This window comes from Athene cunicularia (genome assembly GCF_003259725.1).
Source record: "Athene cunicularia isolate RWA chromosome 11 unlocalized genomic scaffold, athCun1 chr11_part1, whole genome shotgun sequence".
Lineage (NCBI taxonomy): Eukaryota > Metazoa > Chordata > Aves > Strigiformes > Strigidae > Athene > Athene cunicularia.
The window spans coordinates 13,333,961-13,360,223 of record NW_020799113.1 but is presented as its reverse complement, the minus strand read 5'-3'; the positions used below and the strand labels follow the sequence as shown (position 1 = coordinate 13,360,223).

Below are 26,263 nucleotides of genomic sequence, written 5' to 3'. Positions count from 1 at the left end.
AAGCTTCAAGCTCTTTGCAGCACTCCCAATAAGCCATAAGCAAATGTGATATTGCAAAATGACTTGTCATCACCCTCTTCCTGCCCTTCTCAACACATACATTCCTCATGAAGGGATCTTTTCTCTCCAATAGCACCTTTGAGATACTGAAACCTTACTGCTCTAGTATTTTATTTCTGTCCTATTATAGGAAATAGCAGGGGAAGATGTCTGCTGTTACACAGACAATTCTATTTATGAACTGAAAACAACTTCCAGGGTTGGCGTTTCCAATGTATTTATTATTTCAAGGACCATTAATCCTTATAAAGGACAGAGCTATGAGTTACTACTAACTGCTGTCAGCATAATCTGCTAAAGCCATGTCTAAAGTAACAGCAAAGTAACAGCACTTCTTACACTGAATGGTATCATATACAAGACATTCACTGAAAGAGAAAAAAAATCCATACATCTCAGTTCTGCTAACATAGATGCACACAATTATTCTGTGTTTTCAACAGAAGAAATTGAAATGGACCGAGTCCAATGGACTCAACTTTGAAGACCCTTTTCCATTACATTCCTGAGAAAGTTAGAGATGTAAACTGTGCAGTTCTAAGACTTCTGAGAGAAAATAAAACCCTTTATCATTTTCCGGGAATTGTTCCTCATTCAAACAGACCTCCATTACCATGTCTTTACACCCAATCTTTCCTAAGTTCCCCCATTGCTATTCCTAGTTGTACTCCTTCACAGTTCTAAATAACCTTTTTTAAGCTTCAAACAATATAGACTAAATTCTCATTTGGTCATTGATTCAGTATTATTTACTAGCATGTTTATATATGGAAACATTGCAATAGGTGTTCCAGAATAGCTTCTGCACAAACACTCTGTATCACAATAAAAACATGTGCAAGTAAGCACATAAATTACTGATAAGTAAAAGTACTTTTTATTCTTTCACTCTATGTCTGTAACAAGAAGTCTTCTTATCAATTTCCCTATGTACACAAGAAGCAAATAATTTGTTCTTTCAGTCGTCTTAGTTCAGACACCCTTGGCTCTTCTACGAATTTCTTCAAGATCGCCCAGTATCTTTCAGGGGGTTTCTCTGTGAGCACAAGGACATTGTAATGGTGGCACAGAACCATATATTGCATACTGCTTGCATGATAAGATCTCTACACGCATGCAAAACACTACCAGACTCAGATTGGCCTCGGCATCTATGCTGAAACACGTGTAAGTTCACTACATATGTTTTTACCCACAGATATAATAAGGCTAACAGAGGAGTACTTGAAAATTCTACAAGGAATGAGAAACAGTGAAGAGTAACAAGACTGTTTATCTATGCTAGTTTCTGAAGAAGCAATGTCCCCTGCAATGCTCCAAGAGTGACAACTCAGCTGCTGTTGGAGCCTGAACTCATGGAAATTTCCTACTGATTTTCAGTAACTCCCTAATGAGGGGTTCAAAAAGTCAGTAAAAAGAAAGAGGATTTCTCTAAAGGTCACATTCAAATGCTTCTAAACAAGTGATTATTTTCAATCCCAATCTCTTTGGTATCAACTGGAACTTTGCCTGAGAAAATGGTTTCAGGACTCTGCCCACTGATTTGTTTGTACAGTGGTACAGGAAATATGCAAATAGATTAAAATTTATGACAAAGTGCCAAACATTTGAGAACACCTCTATACTCATTTCTGCAACATTCCCAACTACACAATTACAACTGCCAGAGCCTAACTGCACAGAAATCGGCATTAAAATCCTCTCTGAAAACAGACACCATGCAGCATCTGATGGGCTTGCTTGCCATCATCTCAGGAACATCGCACATGTTCACACATTATCAGCCTTTGCTCAGAATGAAGCCAGGCTGAAATTACATTAAGTGCCACACACCAGGCTACAGATACAATGGGTGACAGCCCAGGAGAAAGCATGTTCAATGCCCAGCTTACTTGTTCTGTTCACATTTTGGTATTCATTCCTCACTGCCAATCACAAATTGTGTCTTCTGACAAGAATTTGGAGCCTTAATCTCCCACTTCATAAACATACTGCCCAGTCAGACCTAGCTAACAGATCCAAGCAGACAAGTCTCCTACCCAAAGTGAGAGTTGTTCTTGCAATTGCATCAGGCTCAAAGTGATAAAGTTTCACTCACCTAAGTCTTACTGTTCAAATTCTCACTTAAAGTTCTCCAAAACCAAAGATAGTCCTTATTCAGTTTAAACCTCTTCCCATGTATCAATTAATTTTATTTGCTTAAGTAATGAAACATAACAAGCTATCAAAGCTGAAACAAATAAAAGCTTTCCTAAAAAGATAACACGATAGGATATTTACTTTCTTCTCTGTAAGGGCATACAAAATTGAGTTTTCATTTTGAGATAATTTATGAAGAGAAACATTATTTTTCATAGACAATTAAGATTTGCAGCTCTACTACGTCTAGTCAAGTTGTTCTTATTTGCCAGAATATTCAGAGGTAAATATTCATATTTTACCCAGTAAAAGAAAGTGTCCGACTCCAGCAAAAAGAAATATTTTCTAAAATAAAGACATGCTTAAAAAGCAAGACTTGCACAGCACAGCTCTCAAACCACATGGGTAAATTTTAACATTTACATCCCTGCTAACTAGAGGCAGGCTTAAACCAAAACCACAAATATGGAGAAAGTCTGAACCCAGATCAGAATTTTATAGCTCACACCCCAACTCTTAACAATGGCTGGAAAATGCTTTTCAAAACTTCTACAATATTTGTTCCATACACAGGAAATGAGTTTAACAGTACATCTTCGGGGATTAGCTTTGTTTAGCTGTCCAAGCCTTTGATTCAAAGTCTGTAGATAGTATTGCTTTAGTTACTACACAGAAACAGACATATTTCCTGATGGGATGCCTCCCTTGCTCACATGGTCATTCACCTTAATCCCTGCTAACTTTATAGGATGCTATACTGCACGTATTGCCTGTAAAGGAAGTGCTTTATACATGTTTCTTGGCCTTCCTCTATTCACAGCATGAAAATGGTGAAGATAAATATATTGCTGAAGCATGGGAATTGGGAAGTTGGATAAAAAGCATTACATTCTTACAGAGGAATTCTTCATTTCTAGACAACATAAAGCAGCTCCCGAGGATGAATTTACTGCTTTTCTGCTTCAGCACAGTGGGCTGTATTATGACCCTATAATCCACTGCGAGCAAGGCAGCAGCTGAGAGCCGCACTGCCCCTGGAGCTGTCTGAGAGATCACTATGATTCACTGAATCACAGTTTCCTTTTCAATTTCCCCGCTGCCTCAAGGAAGGCAGCAAGCACTGCCTCTGCACTGTCCTCTTCCCAAAATGATTCTGCTCCTGAGCTGGGCTATGCTCCACCGCCTTTCCACTCATAAATAGGCAAGTAAGGAAGTAGGAGATGTGAGGAGAAATTCTTTAAGCTCCAGAAATACATATATGCTACACATGGTTTCTTTTAGCAATCTGTACAGCGGGTATGGTATGGTTAGGCAGTATGTATGGCACATGCTTGCCTCAAATGTTACAGTATGGTGTGCTAGCCAAGGCAAGATGGCAAAAGGATTCTTGATGTTCCACACCCAAATGTGCACCCTGCTAGTCAGACCCCCACGTGGCTTCTCTTTCTGAACAACGCAGCATTTAAATCAAGCTAAGGCAATAGCTGTTAAAATAAAAGTATCTAACACATACAGTGTTGAGACCTGAGGAACTGGAAGGGAAAGTAACAAGTACAGGGCAACTGCTGAGAAAGTGTGATTTGTGGGCATAGGTGGCAAAGATAACTTTATGTCCCCAAAGGGAGTAGAAAAACACCCAACAACAAGCATATCCAACAAGATAATAGTACGATTCAAGCCAGACTGACCAAACTCTCCAAAACCAGAGAGCCGCTAGGTTAAAACCATCCTTACAATTCAATATTGAGAGTAATCATCCTTAAATACATAATAATGGGGTTTGAGATGCCATTAAATCCTCTTTAGACAGACAGAATTTGTCTGAACTCATATTTATAAGGAGGGGGAACGGGGAAGCTGCGATGTGCCTGGCTGCAAACACACAGCTGTAGGGGTGTGCTCACTGCTGCCAGGCTAACGGGACAATAAGTGCCTCTTCAGCACCATACATTTAACTGTACTCTCTATTGTTTAAAAGAACAAATGACATTCGCAGCAGAGAATTCTGTGGCAATATCCATCACTACCATCAGTCACCACTTCTAAACATGACCGTGGGTGATACATCACTGCCAGCACCTCAAGGAGGAGGGAAGAGGTGTTAATTAACCTGTAAACCTGCTCCACTTTGTGCTTCAGATAGTACAAAGGCCCACCAGAATAGAAGGCATAGTTCACCCTCATTATAAGTCTCTCTGTTACAAAGCCAATGCAAACAAAAGCCTACTGCTTTGACTCACCACTCCAGTTCATTGTAAACATTTTGACATGCATTTCACTCATGTACAAACTCTGCTGCTCTGAAGAATAACCTTCAAGAGAGGGTAACTTCATTATTCAAGCAAACACCAGAAAAATGTTTATCTCCCTGCAAAGCCTCAAGTCTAGCTGGTGCATCAGAGCTCATCATGAACATTTTTCTTCGCCCTTTAGCTATGTCTGTGTCCATTTCACCTAGTAACAGTGGTAAAAGTCTGGCATTCTCCTCATCCTCTATTATTTACCTATTATGATTTATACATATGCTAGCCATACGCTCTATCCCCACATTCCTACTAATCTTGCACTGAATTTATATGTTTCACAAAAAGCAAGGTACAGCAATAAGCAGGAAGTCTACATCAGTTAAACATACGTGTCCTTGGACAGGCCTCCACAGGAGTGGAGATTCAGCACATACATTAAAGACATGTCTCTTCCACCACCTTCTAACCTTGTCCAAACTCTTGTTCAGATGAATGGGAAGTAAAATGTCTTTTTTCTCCCTGTGTTAAAGCTGCTCTGATTAATACAAACTCTTTAGAATTAGACTTCTTGAGCCACTGGACTGTGATGAGAGCTGGACAGTTCAGAAAGGCCCCTTCCCAAAAGGATTTTAGGAAGATTACTGTGGAGTAAAAAGAAGAAACAATATAAGAAGGTTTTTATGCAAAGAAGGATTATATAAACTCCAAGGGGAATTCAAACATTCTTTTTCATTCATATTTTCTTACTTTGTTCAGGAAAGTAGGTAATAAATACCTAGCTTATTCATAAAAACACAGCAATGACTTAAGTGTTCTGCTGGCATTGAAGTTCTTAATGAACTTTAAATTCCCTCAACAACCTATGTAGGTAAAAGGATAAAACCTATCCCCACTTCCCTGACGGGGAAGTGGGATAAAGTGGGTAAAACTGGAGTTTCAAAGAGAAGACAAATGAGAGTAAATGAGTGGTAAGTGCTTAGCTATGTTTGGTCTCTGTAAGATTCATGTTTCAGCAACTTGAGAAACAATGCACAGCTAAAGCTAGGGTCTAGACTGGAATACATGGCTCCTGTGTCTCATTCTTAAGCAATAAAAGAGTTTCAGAGACCAGGTAACACCACAGCAATGCTATGTATCTCTGACCACCCACATCACAAACAGCTCACAACTTCACATCCAAGCCCACAGACCAGTCTTCTAATCTCTGATGACTTCAAAGCCTACCTACCTTGTGATTCAGAGTGCTTAAGAAAGCTGTATTTAACCTATTACCCTATCTCCTTAAGTGCAACCGCGCTGACGTCCTACCCATGAACATCCCTACCACTAAGTAGAGACCCAAGGGGCTACACTAGTCAGCCCAGAAAGCAAAGGCACACCCTGCTATCAGAGGTGCCACAGAGAACTTTAATTTTAGAAGGGATCTTTCTGCCATATATACTTATATATAAAATATGGTCCAGCACCACTTGTTAAAAGATACATCTAATAAGTGCTGCACCAGAACATACAGACAAGAGCTACCAGTAATTACTATCACAAGATAAAAATACAAACAGAAACTATTTTATGATTGAAGCAAGGATTAAGGGCACAAATATCCCATCTATACTGCCTGTACTTCTGACATGCCTATTCTCACCCCCTCCCCTTAACAACCAAGTCAACAATTTTATTATATCCTATGCATGCGAATCCTACATTCATTTTTTTGACTGTGTCCCCAATACCAAACGAATCCTAATTTTGTCCTTTCCATCCTTTACAAAGCCTGTCTACATAAACTAAACAAAAACTCCATTCTCTGCCACCTTTTTCAGGCCTCCTTTCAGAGGAAAAGTCTAGCCATTCCTTTAACCAGCCCACCCTAGTCTTCTTTCTTATGAGCATATTCTCACCCAGTCTGAGAGGACTGCATTTTGCTCATTCCCGTTTGATATATTTATTGTGAGACAGAATCATATGAGATTGAAGGCCCAGAAAACCCCATGCTGTGTACCTTGCATAAAATGTACTTTCTCTTACACTAGAAAAAAGCTTACATGACATATATTTTTTATAAATATATATCTATGAAATTTTGAAAGTAGGCAAAAAACATTATAATATCATAAGGCAGCAAGGAATACAAAAGAAGAAAAAAACCACAGTGAATAGAATCCTTTTTTATAAAAAAGAAAACTATGCTTAACACAAACTCCTTCATGAATTCTCTTTATACTTCCAGTGACATGAATTCACCATTCTGCTGACACTGTTGCTGACACTACTGAAAAAGTCACCCAAGAAGGCTCATTTTAAAATAAAATTTTACAAGGAGAGGAAATGGGGATTTGTAATGGAACATTTCCTTCTACTTAATCACAGCATCATTACTGTGATCATATAAAGTCCACTTGGTCTTTTTAATTGATTTAATGATACAGATGTAACATTTTGGGAGTAACTGCCACAGACATCCAGTTAAGAGAGAAAAATCTTAAATTATAGTTACCAAAAAAATCCTCACATCTCCAAATTATTTAATACCAACAAACAAGAGATTCTTGCTGTAACTCTGTGTTTCTAATACAGTTATTAATTTTTAATCCTACCTTCAGATTCCATTGACTCAAGTCACACTGAGGAATTCTTAAGTATTTACAACCATCAGTCAAACAAGGAATCTTTTCAGCTCTTTGCCCTTAGAATCATGACATATAAACTTTCAACTTCCATACAGAAGATATTTTTAAAATGAAGAGTGCATTTCCCAGAATAATGATGCTCTAATACCAAACAGCAGCTCAGTTATTTTGTGTTAAGAAACCAAAGACCTTCTTACACAATTTCAAAGCAGCAGCTGTGACTTTGTAACTAGGGATTCATCCTGGCCACCTGCTTTAAAACTAGCCAAAATAAATGTAGTGGGAAGGTTCCTGTCGATAACCATGAGATGGCAGGGTAGCACAGGTTGTTTTCTGTTAGGCCTTAGGCCCTAGACATCACTAACTTTGAGGGTCTCATCTAGATGAGGACCTTGGGATCCAGCTGCATCTGAAAGCTGGATTAATTATTAAGTGCTAGACTGCAGTACTGTTACTCATGAGGAGCAAAACTTCATTGCACAGCTGAGATATATTGTTCACAGCATGCCATTCACAGTATGATGTTTTATTCCCACAGCAGATGATCCTTTTCAACCACTCGGCAAACTGAAATTATTATGGTCTGGCTTGTAAGGTATTGTTTTCTTTAAAGAAAGGGTTTGTTTTGCTGTTGGGTCTGTTCTATTAAAATATACTCAAAACCATCCGTAATAGTAATAACAGTAAATTAAAAATGGTGACTTTAAAACCTCAAACTAGCTTACTTTTTCTAGCCTTAATGAAAGCACAAACACTGCGAACACCAGTGCCCACCAATGCAACTTACTCAGTGGAACACAAGATCTTCTCAGATTCACAACCACAGCTAAAGCACCACAGTGTACCTCTGGAGGTGTTTCAGGGCTTAATCCTGCTCTGAGCAGAGTTAATGGAGAACCAATGGACTTCAACAGTTTGGCCCACAAAGACTCAGTCATTTCTAATACTCAGCATTAAAAAGAGAGTGTATTTCGCATCAACTTGAAAATAATCCCCTTCAGAAAACTACACTACAAAGTACTACAGAAGAAAAAGAAACCTTTAATATTTAAAAACACACAAACATGTTCCTAAAAGTATATCTTAATATAAACATTGTTAAGGAGGGAGGGAAGGAAAAACAAACAAATCAGTGCACTGATAAGCATCCTAGGTTCTTTCCACTTTCTACTCCTTTTTGTCTTGCTTTCCGCCTTTGGACACCCCCTGTATAGAGGCACATTGCAGACAAAGTAACCTACTGTAACACTAGCAGTGCTGAGGTGGAAATGTTCTCTTCTCCTTACAGCCAGCAAAGGACCCACACTTTGATCTTCAAGGAAAAGCCTCTGGATGGTGCAACTCGAAAAGCTGCTGCAAGTTTCTTTTTTTTTTTTTTTTTTTTTTTTTTTTTTTTTTTTTTTTTCTTCTTTTCCTATAAATTACTCCTCCTTTTGATGTCTATTCTTGCTCTTAAAAAAAATACACACATCAGGTTAAGATGAAAACTGCCCACACGACAAGTTTGTGTTTACAAGCTCAAGAGCAAGTTTCACTTGAACACAGGTCAATGCCGCTTTAAGAAAACACCACATACCAAAAAAATCACACATGGTTAGAACACATCACGAGCAGAGAGGAATTGTGGACTCAGTCTGTGAGGCACCGAGCCAGGCTGCAAAGCCCTTTGAAGTTAGAAAAACATCCTCTGGTCAGAGCACATTTGTGAAACCGTGGGACAGGCGCTTTAAACAACATTCACTCCGAGATCACCTGCGGTGTGCCAGTGGATTGGCGCCTGTGTAACTTCAACAACGTAACCCTTTATATTCCACAACGATCACTCACTGCAAAATCTGTCCCATCAATAGCATACAGTCAAAAAACCACCTGGCAAAACCTGCACCATTTCACCCTCTGTACAACACAGGCATGTGAAGCTCGGGTAAACCCTTCTGCAAGCAGAACTCGGTCACCAGAAGAAAGGCTGCTCGCCCTGGACATGGCAGCACTGGCACAGAAAGAAGGCATCGCCCTGCAAGAAGGGGCACTGCAAACCAGTGCAGTGTGGCACAAAACTTACAGTGTTGTTCGGCGCGCAGCCGGGTATGACACAAAATACTCATTTGACACCATCACCATGAGAAGAAAGATTCTTGGCTGTGGATGGGTAAGTCCAGGTAACACATACTTCTTTTCCCCCTCTCATTTACAGACAGATGAGACTGAACATAAGGAGGCTGCTTTTTCAGCTGAGTTACTTCCCTCTGCCCAGCTCTTCAGTCAGCTATTAGCACCCAGCCCACTGGCATCACTAAGCTGTGCCAACACAATTGAAAGCCAAATGCTATCCCTGATCTGGCACGTCTCAGACCGGCATACCTCTCAAAAGTCTCTGTACATATTTCTAACTGAAGGCAGAACTGGCTATCCAGTCCTGATACTACTTGATGTTGGAACTGATCGGCAGTAACAGCAGATTTTGACTAGACCCCATGTCTACTGCGAGCATGGAAGAAGGAAGCCTCACCCTGTCTTTGTACAGGGCTCCTGCTGGTATTAGGAGACACTCTGACTGTACAGTAGGCCAGGGCTCTTTCCTTGCTTAAAACATAGCCCTCAAGGCATGACATTAGCATTTTTCTTGTCTAACCATTCTGTTGTTCTGTATTTTACAAGCCTTCCTATTTTCCCCAGTGGGGGTGAAATCCTCATTTTTCGAGGAGACCAGGGCTGCCAGTGTTGCCATCAGAAACACACATGAGGAGGGTCAGATTACTGTTGCGGAGCTAATGAGGGACCTCACAGTCTTTTTGCTACTCCCACAGGACATTACCCATTGTCTGGTACTCATTTACTGGCAAATCTAGGGGGCTTCCCACTACGGTGTCTTCAGTTTCTGTCTTTCCAAAATGGGGAAAATCAGAGGTAGCCCTAGACCTAGACCTTAAACACAGAACAAACCTCTGCTGAAACAGTACATGTTTGTTCACTGACAAAGCACAGGCAACATCTGCATGCTGCAGTCTAGGTAGTCCCTCCTGGATAACAGCAAATGTCCAAGGACATAGAGCAACTTCAACGTGCCTTACTTTTGTCTTTAATCACACAGTTCTGAAATTTATTTCATTCATTTTTTTCTAAATTGCATTAAATAAAAAAAAAGGAAATCAAACAGCATATCTAGAAAAGAATGACATAGTAAGGTTGATGACCAAATTCCAATGAAGCCTACGTAGCATCAATGCATACAATACTTCCTTTCCAAATGCTGGGGTTTTTTTCATTCTCTTCTGTTACACGTCACCATGTTTTAATCCAAGAGCAACTGCCTTTCAAAGAAAAACCCTGTACAATAGTTTAGGCAGGAAGAGATCTTATTTACTTCTTTATGATGTGCATTAGTCCAGAGTTAAAGACTTTGTGTGCTTCCTATTGGTCATAAATAAACGATTAAAACCAGCCTCAGAGTAGAAGAAAAAAAAAAAAAAAAAAAAATGCGATACTTTAACCAACCAACCTAATTAGATAAAAGACACCTTCATACAATAAAAATGTGGTATTCTAATAGGTATTAAGCAGTGCTGTGGGAACAGCATCTCTCAAAACATGCTTTTTAAACCTATCTGCAAAATTACATTGGTAATTACAAATGGGAATTTAAGTGGCAGCACAACTGGGAAAAACTTTTGTGAACCTGTCATAAAATGATCAGATAAACTGCATCTGCAGGGCAAAACACACTGCCATTCTACCAGCAATGTAGCTGCTAGATAAAAAGGCTATTAGTCGCACCACTTGAACCTTCCTTCGTCTTCCACTGATGTGGCAGAGAACTCGATACAAAACCACTGAAAGCAATGAGAAGTTTCCCCTCTATTACAGCAGAGCTTTTGCTTCAAAACATAACAGAGAAACACTGCAGAATTTTTCAAAATGATAAAACCAGGCTTACCTAACAGCACTGAGTTAATTAAAAATATACCTTAAAAATTAATTTATTTATGGTATTCTGAAAAATGCCTTTTACATACATATCCACATCAGGAACAAGACCTTGCACATAAGCTTTGCATAAATAAAAATGGCTTTAACTGAGATAACCTATGAAGTTTATCCTCAAAATAAAATTAAATATTCGAGATGGCTAAATGAGGCACAGTTTTTCCATGGGAAAAATATCAAAGTATTATTTATTTTCCTGTAAGTACTTGTTTTGAAAGCCCTTCCTCCCCACCTGGGCTTCGGCTAAAAGCCACAATCTACATTTAAACAGTGTGTACGCTTTAGAAAACTATCAACCATCTTTTTTTAAAGCAGGAGCATATGAAATTATTTGATCCACTTTTCATATAGAAACTCTAGGGCTGACCATAAAGAAATAGGCAGGCTCCCAGTATAAACTTACCAGGATTACATCAAAGACCTTCCTCTAGGATCAGACGATTGATTTCTTCAATGCTTTTTAGAATTTCTTCCAGGATATTTTGGGTTATTGCCTTAGACCTTTGCTCAGCTGGAATGACAGATATTCTGTTTGCTAGACTATGATGTTCTCTCTTTATAGGGGAATGAGTGTCTGTAGTTTATACACACGTACGCTATGTGAACAGAGAGAGACTTGGAAAGTTCACAAGCAAAATTATTATTTATTGTTTCAAAAAGAGTAGTTTATTACAGAAACACTGATACAGACTTAACCGCTGCATCTTATGCAATACAGAGACTGCTTGTTATTCTGTGAGCTCAGGACTGGGGCACTCTATGCTCAGAGAAAATTCCCGCTCCCCCAAACAGGCATTTGTTCTTTATATGCATTTAACACATAGGGCTTAGCTTTACAGCTACTACCTTTTTTACCTAACTCTCTTGAAACTAGAATTGTAAAAAAATTTTAGGATAGGGCAATAAGAAGCAGCATAGTCCTTACCTACCACTATCAAATCTTGGGGGAATCAGACAGCAAACTATCTCCGAGGGCAATGCAACACACTACCCACCATTCTCCTTCCTCCCCCAAGACTAATCTGTCACCTCCATACTACTCATCATTCGCATCAGAGTATGGATCAAAAGATCCGAGGCTGCTCCCAAATCCCATTTCTCCTGCAAGACAGTACTTTGTTCTGTCACTTCCCTACTGAGTCTATCCCCTTATTTTATGCCTCACAGCATGTGTGGCTGTACCCCAAGATCAAACACCCATGCATGATTTTCTTTCACAGATCTTGAATCACAATGTTACACTTTAATAGGAACCTCAATATACTTAATCCCTTTAAAGCTGCCACAGTAATGCCCCCAAATGCATTAAATTCCACCCTAATCGCAAAACACAAAGTATTTCTCTGGATGGACAGTACATAGACTGTTCTGACCACATGCCAACACATCTCCGAGCTAAAGTAACATACACTGCCTGCATTTGTTAGTTTGAAGTCCAGGGATACATGGCTGAAAATTCCAGGCACTTTAAAAGTTCTCTGCTGCAAATTTTGCTCAAAAAATAACTGATTACCTCCCACATTTTAAGGGAGGATCTCACATTCTCAAGGATTCTCATTGCAAATGGTACAAGAGACCAGTGCCACTGAGCCTGCACTTATATCCAAACACATTAAAACTGAAAGCAAGACTGGTAGATGGCACTTTTCAAGGTATAAGCAAGAAACTCTTTCAAAGTCAGCTCAGTGAGTTTCAGAGTTCCTCTGAATTTTCCAATTGAGAAGTGTTAGTGAAGAAAATTAGCAAACGATCAGAGCTTTGACAAAAAACAGAAAAACGGCTTCCCTTAAGTCTTGTCCATAAGTATCATATTTTATTAACAACAGCTTCAGATTTAAGGAGCAACTCCTTCTCATGTACATTTGGCAGGGACCTTGGGTTGAACCAGGGAACCCCAGGGTCTTCTGTTATCCCTGCCAAGGGGTTAGTGTGGTGGGATCTTTTAGGTGTATTTTTACAGGGCTCTTCTTGGCCATTGAGGAGCTTCTCAAGCACTTTATGGCATTTCAGTCTCCTGTGGCCACAGTCTGGTCTTCTGAGGAGCAAAAGGATTTACTCCACCAAAAATTTTATAAACTAAAACAATAGCATCATTTATTGCCCTACAATATACAATAGGCCACACCACAGAAACAAAACTAGCAGTACTCAATTTCACAGCTGTTACAGGACCTCCCAACAAGAGACTGCATCATTCCCTTCCTCAAACTATTAGACTCTGTATGACTAAAACAGAAGTATTCCTCACCTACGATGGGCACATATTAGGTCAAGCACATGTATAGGTGCAAAGGAATCTGGCTGAACACTTACTTGCAAATATAAGCCTGTTGGAATGCCAACTCCCACGGCAAGCCAACAGACTGGTCCTTAATAAACGGTCACATGCAGTTACATGACAGCAGTCTATTTGGAAGACACTAAATATACAGGACTTTTCAACTCAAAAAGAAAAGGATGTCTCACGTTCAGAAGTGTCATCACTATTCTGCAAATTACAAGACAAAATATGTGCCATATTGCTCTGATGACAATAAATCCACAAGTTTACAAAAAGCAAATGCACTGTATGGCTGTACCCCTTGCAGAGAGACCAGGATAGCAATAGCTGAACCTACACAAGTCATTTCCCCTCTCTCTTAGATTACGCAGTAGTAAAAACATCTGCGCCAGCACAGCCCTTTCACCACAGCTAACACCACTGGCGTTCCACCACTGCAAGACAAATGTCATGAGATATTCCAACACAAACACGCTTTGCTGGCTCAGAAATCAGACACAATGAAGATTTTGCATTTGGAACTTGGTTAATAATTCTTGAATGGAATACAGTCCAACTCAGTCTCCCATAGCTGTAGTTACTCTGTAGGAGTAAATACAAGCTTAGTTTTACTGCCAATGTTGGCAGATATGACTAAATAAATTCACAGAGAAAGTCTATTTGACCATTTCTTCACATTAATTTTTTGAACTAAAAACTATACTTCATTTTCCATGAAAAGATTATCTATAAATATCACATAGTATGAAAACTCCCAAGTATTCAGAGTAACCAGTATATTAACTAGAAAAGTGGTTCAATTACAAAAAAATACTTCAAGTATTTTATACATTTCAACATCTACCATTTACTTTCCAACCAGGTTTTGATGCTGACATTCACGAAGCAAAATCCATCCACAAGGATTTCTGTAAAGGCCAACATCTGCAGCACAGGGAGCAATGTTCCATTTTGATTTAAATATCATCACCGAACAATTATTTCCCCAACTTTGGAAAAACTAACTCTTAGAAAAGTTTCAATACTCAAGAGACTTCTCTTTCCTCTGTTCATAACTCAATTCAAAAGAAACTATAAAAGTCAACCAAGATCTTCTTCTGAAGGGTGCCTACAAACAGGCACTTACTGAGCTTCTCTTGGGTCTTATTACAGATCTCACAAAACCTACAGAAAACCATTCTGTTAATGAATGCTGCTGTAAAGAACATTCCCAGATGTCGACAATCATGTGCTACAAATTTCCCATTTTTGTTATAACCAAAGTTTTAGTGTAAAGTCTGGACTACATTATTAGCATTTAAGTCATTAAAGAATATATATAACATACTGTTGTTACTTTTCATCCCAATTTACAGAATATGTACTCCATAACCAAGGCCTTCTCATTCAGAAGACCTAAGGTTTCACTAAGCCAAGAGGGACTATCAGTAACCCAAGAGACATAACTTGTATCACTTAGATGAGGACTTCACCCAGCTACTACACAGAATATGCTTCCTTCTTACAAACATGAACCTAAGTAACTCGACTTCAGAGTGGGTGAAAGACAGGGGGTTGTTAGAGACTTTTTTTAAACAAAAAAAAAAAAGTTACTTTAACAAGATTGTTTGCAGAAACTTCATGGGCCATTCAGCTTTCCAATCAACATGCCAAATTAAAAGTGCACCACATTAAATCTGAAACACCTATAAAACAAGCCCTGATCAAATACAGACTGTCTTCCATCCACCTCTTCCATATGGCTCAAGCAAAGTCAACTTTTAATTTCATAACACAAAATATTTAATTTATGCTTTTCTTCATATGTCAATTTAACCTCCGGCACATAGCTTTGAAACCATGTAAGGATGCCTAACACTTTCCATATGGTAACTGAATTGTGGCTTTTAATTGCACCAACTGGTATCATTCAAGGATAATTCCCTTGGAATCCAGCTTTCTGCTACAGTATTGGCCAATTCACTAATCTCATCACCATGGCACTAATACTTTCAGAGACTCTTTGATTGTTAATATTCATATTATAATTTTCCCAAATCAGAGCTGTCAAGATATACTATGTGCACCACTAATTAAATTATCTTGGTTTGTTGGCACCAAATTTCAACACTAAATAAGATTCTGCTTCTCTCTCTTTCAATACAAAGTTTGGCAATTTTATTTTAAATGCCATACACATTATTCTGTGTATCAAAATATTTTTTTAGTCATACCAATAGCTATCACTGCCAAGTCTGTTATTTCTTTTAATCCTCAGAGTCAATACAATTATCTATACAATACTGACATTAATGTACTTGAAAATATTTCAGTTTAAAAGATCACTCCAAGCAGTCACACAAAGTAGCACCCACAGAAATTTTAATTGCTCTTCTCACCGTATCAGTAAGGTGGCAGTCTTTCAAATGTCACTCTACCCATGAGATGACCCCAAAGTAGTGCTACAATTAAATCTTCCACTTCAACAGCCTTTAGGTCATAGTACATACATACCACTAAAAAAGTCTCTTTTCTGTTTATTATTTTCATTGTGGCTGAATGACCTACCCAGCTGTGTCTTCCATAAGGCTATGTATTTTTATATGCACACACACACATGCTATTTAACAGTGGGGGATTGGGAAGGGCTTTTTTTTTTTTTTTTAATTTAAGCGAGATCGTGCTAGAGGATCAGTGAAGTTGACACTGGCGTAGCCTCCTCTCAGTCATGCAAGGAATGCCCATTAATGTCACTGGCAGTTACAGGCACAGAACAAATGGAGAACAAGCCCCACCTCTGAACCAGTGATGTGCCTCAGCATTTCATATGGTATTATTCCCAGACCAGATACTCAACTCTAATTAATATCAATTGAGGTTGAACATGAGGATCACTAGCACCAAAGAGCCTAGCAGAAGTGGTAAGCTAAAGTTTCTTCTATTATGCCTAAAATGATTACTTATAACTTGATTCACTGTGAGCTGGTTTGAAATTTAATTAAAAATACAAGATTTTTTTTTTTCCAATCCCAAGCATAGATCTCAATGAGATGCACAAAAAAATAGTAAAATTTCCTATGGCTTTGAAGATAAAAGTAAATTGAACTAAGCAAATGTCGTATTTAATATCCCCCTCTAGCATAGAACTACTTCTCAGTTAAATAAATAAATACATGAATATTTGCAAACAATGTTGATCTCCAAAAATATTTTGTAAAAGTAAAGACACTGAATAAATTTAAACTTATACAGGATAATCCACAGTGTCAGAAAACGTTTCTGGGCACAAGTTAACTCATTCGTAAAGCAGCAAAAGAAGTGCATTCAGTTGCTCTAACAGATTTACAGCCCCAGTGGTTTCAATTAGCTTTGAAACTAGAAGACGACTCTGGACCTCATACTTTTCATGCATGCAACAGAATTCCTTTTTTCTTTAATTCTACATGATGTGGAAGGCTGCAACCCAGCCCTCAGCCTCCACAGTAATTAAAACATTTAGAGCAGAGCAGCCCCTGCTGGGCGGGTGGCAATGGTTTAATGAGATCAGAGCTCTCAGCCCAGATCAGAAGGCTCTACACACACCAGAAGTGCATATTTCAGATACAGTCCTCTTCCCCTGGCTTATGCAGTCACCCAACGATTTACTATGAGATCCTTCTTAGATGACTGATGCATTTGGCAATAGCTGGACTCTGATTACTGTTCTTCCAGTGAAATGGAGGGGGGAAACAAAGATGAACAGGACATAACATGGATGACATGCCAGCTGAGGGAGGTCTACTCTAAGCAAGAAGTTCTCAGAACTTCAATTCAGGAAGAAAAAAGGTGTATCCTTGAATCCTCCTTGTGTCAAACAAATATGTCACTTTAAATACACAATATAGAAAATGGGCCAAATAAATGCATGAACTGACATGAAGACCTCCCCTCCAGGGTGGGAAATTCAAGCATTCTAGAGAGGAGCATAAATGAAATTTTATTGCTTTCCTGTATAAGTCACTCATTCCTCTTGTAAAATGCTACATGAATCCCCCTGATCTTCAGTGTCATCTCCCCTGGATCAATAAGTTTATCAAAACAATTCAGTGTCCCTGTTCTTGAGGAAAACAGCCCTCCAAGCACAACCAAGACAGAACTTTTGGCTGATGTAGAGCATTCTAAGTGAAATTTCTCTATTGCATTCAAGTTCTGATCAAAACTATTCAAATCTTTTAAGTTTCAGACTTGGAAGCAAGTGCTTCCAAGGAGTGCTCTCCTCGTCCCATCAACAGGTCTTTGGAATTACACTGGATTTCACCAAATACAGCCCTACATACTAATGAAAACACCATCAACAAAACTCTGGTTAAGAATTCCTAGGAGGAAAATTATTTCCAGGATCATTATATTTTTTTTGAACTAAACTCTATGTTTCTCTGAATGCAGATATTTTCATCAGAATTTGAGCTAACTGTTTCTGCCATAAATCACATATGCAGCAATTAGGACCTATGTCAGGGGAAAAAACATGTTTTAATGAGAAGCCAAAGTTTCAGCTGTGACACAATAAAACTGTACCATTCCACAAAACCTTGAAAGCTAATTGAACATTTTACAAGGAATTTTGAAGGAGAAGAGCCCTTGGTCAATTCAAGTGCAACAGTACGACATTACCGGGGAACACACAACTGTCCCACACAATCCCATGTGACTAACCGCTAGTTGAAGGGACTAGTATTTCTACATCTGAGGTGAATGAAGAGCCAAGAGGTTAGGCTACAATTTGCTTTGTATCTTGGTATAATTATACAAAAGATCAAAGAGATCTCTGAAGAGAAACAGTCATGCAATGTCAGTTATAAAGTCAAGAGCTGTGACTCCATAATCCTTGTCAAAAAGACTGTACATATGGCACATCTGGTTCCAATGTAGGATTAGAAATGCATCCTTCCATATTACCAAAAGTTCATATTTTAAAAGAACTTTAATGTAGCTGTCACAGTGTGACTGTGATAGCATGACAATTAAACTAAATCAATTAGCAGACTATATATGCATGCAGATACTACTAAATATATTAGGCAATAAATTGCAAATATTTTCGAACATTCAGAGACAGCTCTATTAGGATGACAGTAAAAAGCCTCATGGGAACAGTGCTTTTAAACATATTTAAACCTATTTACAGTTTTATAATGTACTAACACTGTAGACTAATTTTTTGTTAAGGGCTTGCTATTTGCTGAGCTCTCATGAGGAGCACACCTTGAGTAAGAAGATAAATGCTGTTCTACTGTCATTCCAGCTGAGCAGACCTCATGGAACTGGAGAAGTGAAAAGTTTTGTGAATACCAAAGTATCTTTGACGAAAGATTTTTTTTCTTCTTTTCAGAAAGCAAACTGTCTTTGAGGAAGGAAATACATTTCACAAAGCTAAAGTCAAGACTTTTTGACCTTTAACTCTTGTATTTTGAACCTATGTTTAGTTTGGTGAGTTAAGCCTCTTTCATAGAAAGGTAGAACATATCTAAAAAGCTTGACTCACAAAAATGCGGATAATTAAAAATAATTAGAAGCACATGGTTTTACTCTTTGCATCTGCATTGTACATGTATGTACCATCATTAGCGAGAACTTCTTTCCTTGGACGCATTGCCTCCAAGTAAAGCACAACAGAAATCACTTCAACCAACCATACCTGCAAGTTGAATGTGGTTATGCTCATCAATTACAAACACTGACATCAGTATCTTATCCCCTTCGCCTTACTTCCAGTGACTCCCAAACAACTTATCCTCCTCTAACTACAATACTGGTGGAATCTAAAAAGTCATCATTAGCTTTTCCCATACTACACATCTTTTACACACTTTTAACTCTCCACCTAAAATGTATTCTCCACATGCAAGTTAATTTTTCCTGAGACATGAGAAGTCCAGACTTCTGACAATAAAACTGGTGGCTAACAAAGAGAAGAGCCTGCAGGAGGTTTGGTGGCCCTGCTCTGCTTGTGCTTTCAGAGCCACATTCCTTGCTGGGAAGCAGATTCCAATCTCCCCATCTCTCAGGTTACTTTTCCACTGATGAAGCTTTCAGGGCTTGATCCAAGGCTCACGGAAATCAATAGGAGTCTTTCAGTAAACATCAATAAGCTCTGGATCATACCCTGAAACTCTGTGAGGACCATATTTAAGGATTGTTAAGTTTGTTTACCTCCCATCATGCCTTTTTGTTTAAAGAGACAACATAGGTGGGGAAAAAAAAAATGCAACTTAGACATTTCCTCCAGGCCAGCTTTACACGGGCAGACTTTACACGGGAGGAAAGAGAAAGGGTGGAAAGCGACCAGTGTAGTAACAGCCAGGACAAGTGACATGTGCAGTAACTCTTACGGAGAAAGTCAGCCACGCATTCTTAGCAAAGAGCTAATAAATAACAATACACTCTTCGGGGACTTCTCCTTTCCTGAATTCCTCTGCCAAAATGTCACAGACAAACTTGTGCACCAATCAGGGTTCACAAGCTTGCGCACACTGGCAGGGTGCTGGGCTTTTCCCTGAGATTCTCTGTTTGTTCCTGCTTGTGAAGGATTTTGTTCCCATCGTACTGCCCAGACACCAGCAGACAGGTCCCCTTTACTCCTCCGGCTTTTGTACCAGCACCAAGTTTGCAGCTCCTTAACTTCATCAAAGGACTGAAGGAAACCACCCACGGGGCAGCCCCTTGGAGCAGCATTAGGGCAAAGAAAAACCCTGCCTTTGCACAATCGACCCTTGGGAGGGAGAGAGGGATGTAGAAAGCGCTTTTGGTTCTCCCTGTTTCAAAGAGAAGGGGCGGGGGCGGGCAGCGAGGAGCCTGACATACCCTGGCGCTGGAGAGCCTGCAAACAGCCTGGTGCTGGCAGCCTTGCTGGAGTCCAGGACGCCCCGCACCCGGGGGGTGTTCGCAGGGCCCCCCCGCGGGGCTGGGCTGCGGCTCCCCGCGGAGCGGGGCCGTGGTGGCGAGGGGAGGCAGCACGTCTGGGAAAGCGGTTGTTCTGCTGCCTCAGTCCCGAGAGCTGGTTTTCACGGGCATCTCTGCGCACACAAGTGGTCCTGCTGAAGTCCCTATTCGTGCCGAAATGCAGTTTGCAGAGTCTGATCGGGAACCCTTTCCCAGTGATTCAAAATGTTGGCAGCAGGAGGACAACGTCTAAAGTCTCTATCAGCTTTTTAAAATTATTATTGAGTAGATAAGATTTTAAAAGAACCCCCCCTTCTCCAGTTTACGAATTACATATAGAATAAACTAAAAGGAAACTTGCTGTTTCATAAAGACAATTCTCACAGTCATTAAAAATTTGTTTCCTTAAAAATTTGTTTCTTCCTGGTCATTAGTTTTCTGTTTATGAAAATCACATCTCCCTTGAGATCCTTGTAGTTCAACTAGGAGAGATAAAAGGGAGCGCGTAGTAGATTCAGAACAAGAAAAAATGAAGGCTTCTGAGAATTTTCCTCAAGAAACTACTAGTCAAACTATGTAGGGATTGACCCAGATGGGCCTGGTCCAGAAACTTCAAGGCCACATCTGTGCTTTCAAATCCATACGTTTCAAGCACAGGGAGGAAGGAGTTAGACTTGGGAGCTCATCTGAAAGAAAGATTCAAAGCATATGTAGTAACACTTCTGCAGGGAATTGGGATGGGGAGAGGAGGGTCAGGCTTGGAGCTCATTTTTAGAAGGGATTCCAAAGCACATGGATGTGGTGAAGCTCTGGTATGAAATGACTGTGCAGCACAGCCAGTGGAAAGCCTGTAAATGAACCATTTAAAGCCAATTGTTCTTTGGATGACTGCAAAGTCATTTCTCACATTATTTCAACTATTTATCTGTCTAGCAAAGAAAACACTTGAGTTGTGAAATGCAGCCATTGCCACAGCATCAATTGCTTGTCAAATAGCTAATAACATGCATCTTCTGTGAATCTCTTTTTTACGTATTTTAATAATTTATTTGGCCCATTTTCTATATTGTGTATTTAAAGTGACATATTTGTTCCTTTGAAGATTGCCTCCTGTTTTGGGCAGAAGAAAGAGGGAAAGAAAATGATTTCGATGAAGCAGACTTCTTGGGGCATGGGCCTCACCTAGGCTGTGAACACTTGTAAAAACTCTGACGCATATTAAGAAATTTGAAAATTGTACTATCAATTTTATTTTCTCTCCTCAGCTTGGCACACACTTGAGTAGTCTCTTTTAACTTCATCAGCAGATGTTTTATTTGGGATATCACTTCTTTTCACTGTTTACAAGAAATAGAGAACACCTTAGTGGATGTGCCCCCCAAATGGTATGATTTATTAATTTATTTTGTGAAATAGTGCCCCCATCATTCAGCTCTTGGGAACAAAAGAAGACCTTAGAAATGTCATGAGTTCAGCAGGTCTGAACAAGCAACTGGGGGAAGAAGCCCTCGCTTTCACAGCGATTACAGAGGTCCACTTGTGTCTCAGTTAGGGAGAGGAAGGGACTTGCATTTGTGTGCAGTACTGCTTTCACACACACATTTGTTAGCATTTAAAGCAAGCCCTTTTTAATTACAGTCACTGACGCACCCTGCAAAACCAAGGGTTTCACAAGAGACCAAATTTGACAAAAGAATCCCAAATGTCAGTAACTGACTCTGCAGACAGTGGGATTCATGGTTGCAATGCTTGGGCACAGGAGTAACACAAATACAAGCTGGTTACATTACACTGAGCACGAATCACAACTGCAGCTATTTCTTCCTCCACCTAGGAGAAAGTTTTAGCTACACTTAAAGGGCCAAATCTTGAGATTCTTATCATGTTTTTGCTCAGACAAATTCCAGTTGATTTCAGGAGGATTTAGCATGGTATAACAACTAAACAGGGACCTCAGGATTTGACTCAGTAGAAATATAACGATCCTCAAAACTACAGGGACCTCGAGGCACACAAAGCCTTTTGTTTTTCCTTCCATGGAGCCAGAAGTGTGTTAAGTAGTGACATCTAGTAAAATATCAGAGTAAAGTACACCATTCATAAAACTGTACTAATGATTAAAGGGTCTCTAATTCAACCCAGTGACCCCAGTGGAATTCTGAAAGTTTGAAAGCCATGACGTAGAGTATTATTCATTGCCCTTTCTTTAGTGCTGACTACACTGTGCTTTTTCAGAGGATGGAAAACCCTTTTGAACCTTGATATAACATGGACTAGTTGATGATAGGAAATAAAAGTGTCTATCTCAGCCAAGGAACAACTCACTAAGACCACTCCAGGAATTACTTTACAATATTCAATAGCATAGTAAAATTAATGACAATACTTGGCAATAGCAATCAGGTAGAGTGAGAAGAACCCTGTGTGTACCACTGAAGGTTGTTCTGATGTCCTTACAGAGTGGAGTACTTCTCTGCAATGGTATCAGCCAAAACAACATGTCTAGTTTGGTTCTGTATTTGCGTATTAACTACAGAACAGTGGGCAAAAGTAAACACTAGCCTAGTGTATGGTAAAGTAAAACCAGTATGGAAGAAGTTCAGATTCAGTATGTACCTAAAGATAACTGGACATGGTATAAGGTTGCATGAAAACAAGTGTCCTAAAAACAGTTGTTTAGAGGCCAGGTTAGAAATACTACACTACACGCTAATGGTGTACCCAGCTTTAGACTGGTAAATTTAGTCAGAGATCACATAAAACACAGACCTACAGATGTAGCCTATCATAGCAAACATAAATATCTGATGGGATTCACCTCCCGTTTGTACAGGCTTCACTGACACACTCAGAAAGTCCATACAGGCAGTGGGAAAGGCCCAGCCCTGCAGAGCCTTGAAGAAACAAGCCACATGCCCGAACCATGGATGCCCGCTGCAGAGCCGGGCTCTGCTTGGTGCCCGGGGCAGGAGGGCAGTGATGCCCCCCCTCCGCCAGGCTTCTGTCTCCTACATGTAGGAGAGGGAGGAGAGCAAATACACATGACAGATGAAAGAATCACTCTGATTTTCCTGTCTGGGTAATGGGGTAGGTGGTAGGATACTGCCTTCCACTTCTTCAACTTCATCTCCTTCCTTTTCTCCCCCCTCTCCCACCATCTTCCCATCCAGCTGAAGATGAAAGAAGTCTGGCATTGGCCTCCCAAGGTAGCAGATGGGTGCTGTTCTCTTCCAATTGGAAGTGGCACGGAGGTCACGCTAGACCACTTGCTTTTTGAAGTGAAAAAATCCATGTAATTCTCAAAAAATTGTGCACTCGGAGACAGTAAAGTGCAAACTGTGCTGCTTTTCCTCTGCATTAAATAATCTATGTCTGCATTTTATAGAAGTGTTTTATGAAAAGGCTGCTCAGTTGTGAAAGGAAAAACATATATAATTGTATGTTTCTAAAGATGATTCCAGTGCTCTCAGCACCATTGTCAGGGACACCTCGAAATATATCTAAGCTGGTAAAGATTTCCAGGATCCAGCTGATACAGAATTTTGAACCCTGTGGCTCTCAAAGTCACAAAGAGGGTCACAAACCACACTCAACCTCCATTTCAAATACTTTCCAATACATCTCCTTTTACTCCATCGATAAAGAACTGCCCACAGCAACGATACCTCTTCAACAATTGCTTCACTTACCATCCTGCTAATGCATTTAGGGTCACAATCCTACTCTTGCAGGTATGACTGATCCTTTTAATAACATATACATTTTGTTTTGGTGACCATATGAATGCTTTGCTTGCTCATTCCCAAGACACACAAATTGGAGGCCTGTCACAAGACACTGTTTCAGCTTTCGGGTCTTTGGTACCTATGGTCTTGGCAGTTTTTTTCAGCACTTTTGCCTCAGGCATTTTTGCAATCTGGCATGTCAGCACCTACTAGCTTTAGCAACTTTGCAGCCTTGGCTTATTTCCTCAAAACTCTGGCATGAGTCTGCATTGTGGCATCCTTTCAACTCCAAACCTACTTGCTTCACAGGTTTTCTTTGGTTTTTTTAGGATGTCAGCAACTGCCCTGACCCTAGGGGGGAAGAAAGACTGATCAGCAAGTTCAAACAGTGTCTGTGCAGCAGAAAGATGTCTATCACAAATGAGCACATTCACTACATCACTTACCCTTCTGTGTAAGCATGCTGGATATTGCACATGCTCAGCTACCATGAGAAAATTTCCAGGTGATCTACAAGATTATTGCTATACTTATTCTGAGAGCCTGAGATGATCGGCTGGAGAAAACCCTGTCAGACTTCATAGTCTCAGACAGTTAAAACACTATGGCTCCATAATCCAGTGGTTATAGTTTCCATCATCAAAGTATTTTTTCTCTCACCTCTCTTGAAAGCCAAGAAAACCCATCATGTAGAGATGGCTGTTGTGTTTAAGGGTTGATAGTTAGGGTGGCGAGTGCTGATTCAGCAGATGAGCTGCTTCCCACAACGACCACCAGGAGACAGCTCTGTGCCCTTCATACTACCTCCATTAAAATACTCCTTTTCAGGCCATATCACATCTTCTTTGCATTTATTCAGGGAAATGAATCTAAGAAGTCTTCGAATGGAAAAATCCACAATGATGAGGATATAGGCCAATGCCAGGTTAATCTTTCTTCTTGCCATCTTATTACTCTGAAAGTCCACATCAGCAGCTGCCTTCCGTGAAGGCCTGAGTTTTGGTGCAGCTGGAAGACTTACTTCTCTGTTAGAAATGCTTTGTTGTTGTGAACTGCTAATTGTCACCTGCCTTGTCCTGCAACTTTGCTCTCAAAGGACTTTGATACCCAACTCAATAATCCGGACCAGCTCATCAGTAAAGTCGAAAGGTGAAAAAGACAACAGATGCCTAAAAACAAGTGAAAGACTCTTGCTACCATGTATTTCTCTATAGCCAACCAAGCTGGACAAGGGCTTTCCCAGCAATTTAGAAGCAACTGGCTTTTTCAGAGGATTTTAATGGATTTGGATCTAGAATCTGTTTGCTTGGAATCTGACTGCAGATCCACCAGAAAGCATTCAACAATCATACAGAACTACCAGGATTTTTTTCTGTTAAAGTTTCCACAAGGAAAACACACTTCCTTATCCAAATAAAATGAACTTGCAGTTTATTTACAAATCTGAAACACTGTGGATGTCCTTCATAAAAAAGGCAATCCATGAGATATTTGAAAGTGTGATTTTTCTGAGGGTTTTTTCCAGTGGATATTTTGCTAAGATGAAATTTGCTAGCAACTATAACAATATGCAGAGAAAGGAAAAATAACTTTTCCCAACATCATGTACAGTGTGCTACACATGAAAAGAAAAAGCAAAGTAAAAAGTAGTGCCATGACTTCAATAATCAGAACCTTTCCTTTAGCGTCTAAGAAATGACAAGTAAGAAAGTTTTAATATAGGAGAGGATTTTTATTTGCATTTCTTAACAATAAGGGTGGTTTATATTCCACCTGGTGTCTTTTCTCACATCATCTTTTATGGGCTTCTCTCAGTGACAAGTACCTTTGTACAAAGGTTTCCTCCCCCCTTCTCCCCCTTCTCTGGTTCTAACTCTCTAGCAGGCTTCAGCATACAAACACAATGGGAGCATTGAAAGGAAGACAGTGGGACACCTCCTTTGATCTCCTGTTCTAATAACTTGTGTATGTTTGTGTCCAAAAACAATGTTCCAAGGCTGTGAGGACTGCTGCTGCCGAAAAGAATACTCATCACAGGGGTGGTGGAATAGTTAAACTGTATTCAGGAGAGTAAAGTGCCGGCCAGTAATGTAAACAGCAAACTGTAAACTCTGCTAAATGCTTTGATGACTGAAGAGAGCCCCAGTCCTGACAGCTGACAACATAGACAACATAGGTCTGTTCAAAGCATGGCACTGAAACTCACCATTAAATCATACCATTCCCCATTACTTTTCATATCCATTCTAGAGGATACTCATTGCACGTGGACAAAAGAAATGTGTCTTGCGTTAAACCAAA

The 26,263-nt window shown here is 39.7% G+C and overlaps 1 protein-coding gene across 1 annotated transcript in view; it reads right to left on the bottom strand.

Moving 5' to 3' along the window:
- The window catches only part of NKD1 (naked cuticle homolog 1), a 116,719-nt gene extending 91,811 nt beyond the window's left edge, over positions 1-24,908 (bottom strand). Inside the window, exons 1-2 of the mRNA XM_026856957.1 lie at positions 24,767-24,908; positions 20,160-20,314 (exon numbers count right to left, since the gene is read on the bottom strand). Of these exons, the coding sequence (XP_026712758.1) occupies positions 20,160-20,314; positions 24,767-24,908 (297 nt within the window). The remainder of the gene's footprint in view (positions 1-20,159; positions 20,315-24,766) is intronic.
- Between the last annotated feature and the right edge of the window lie 1,355 nt (positions 24,909-26,263).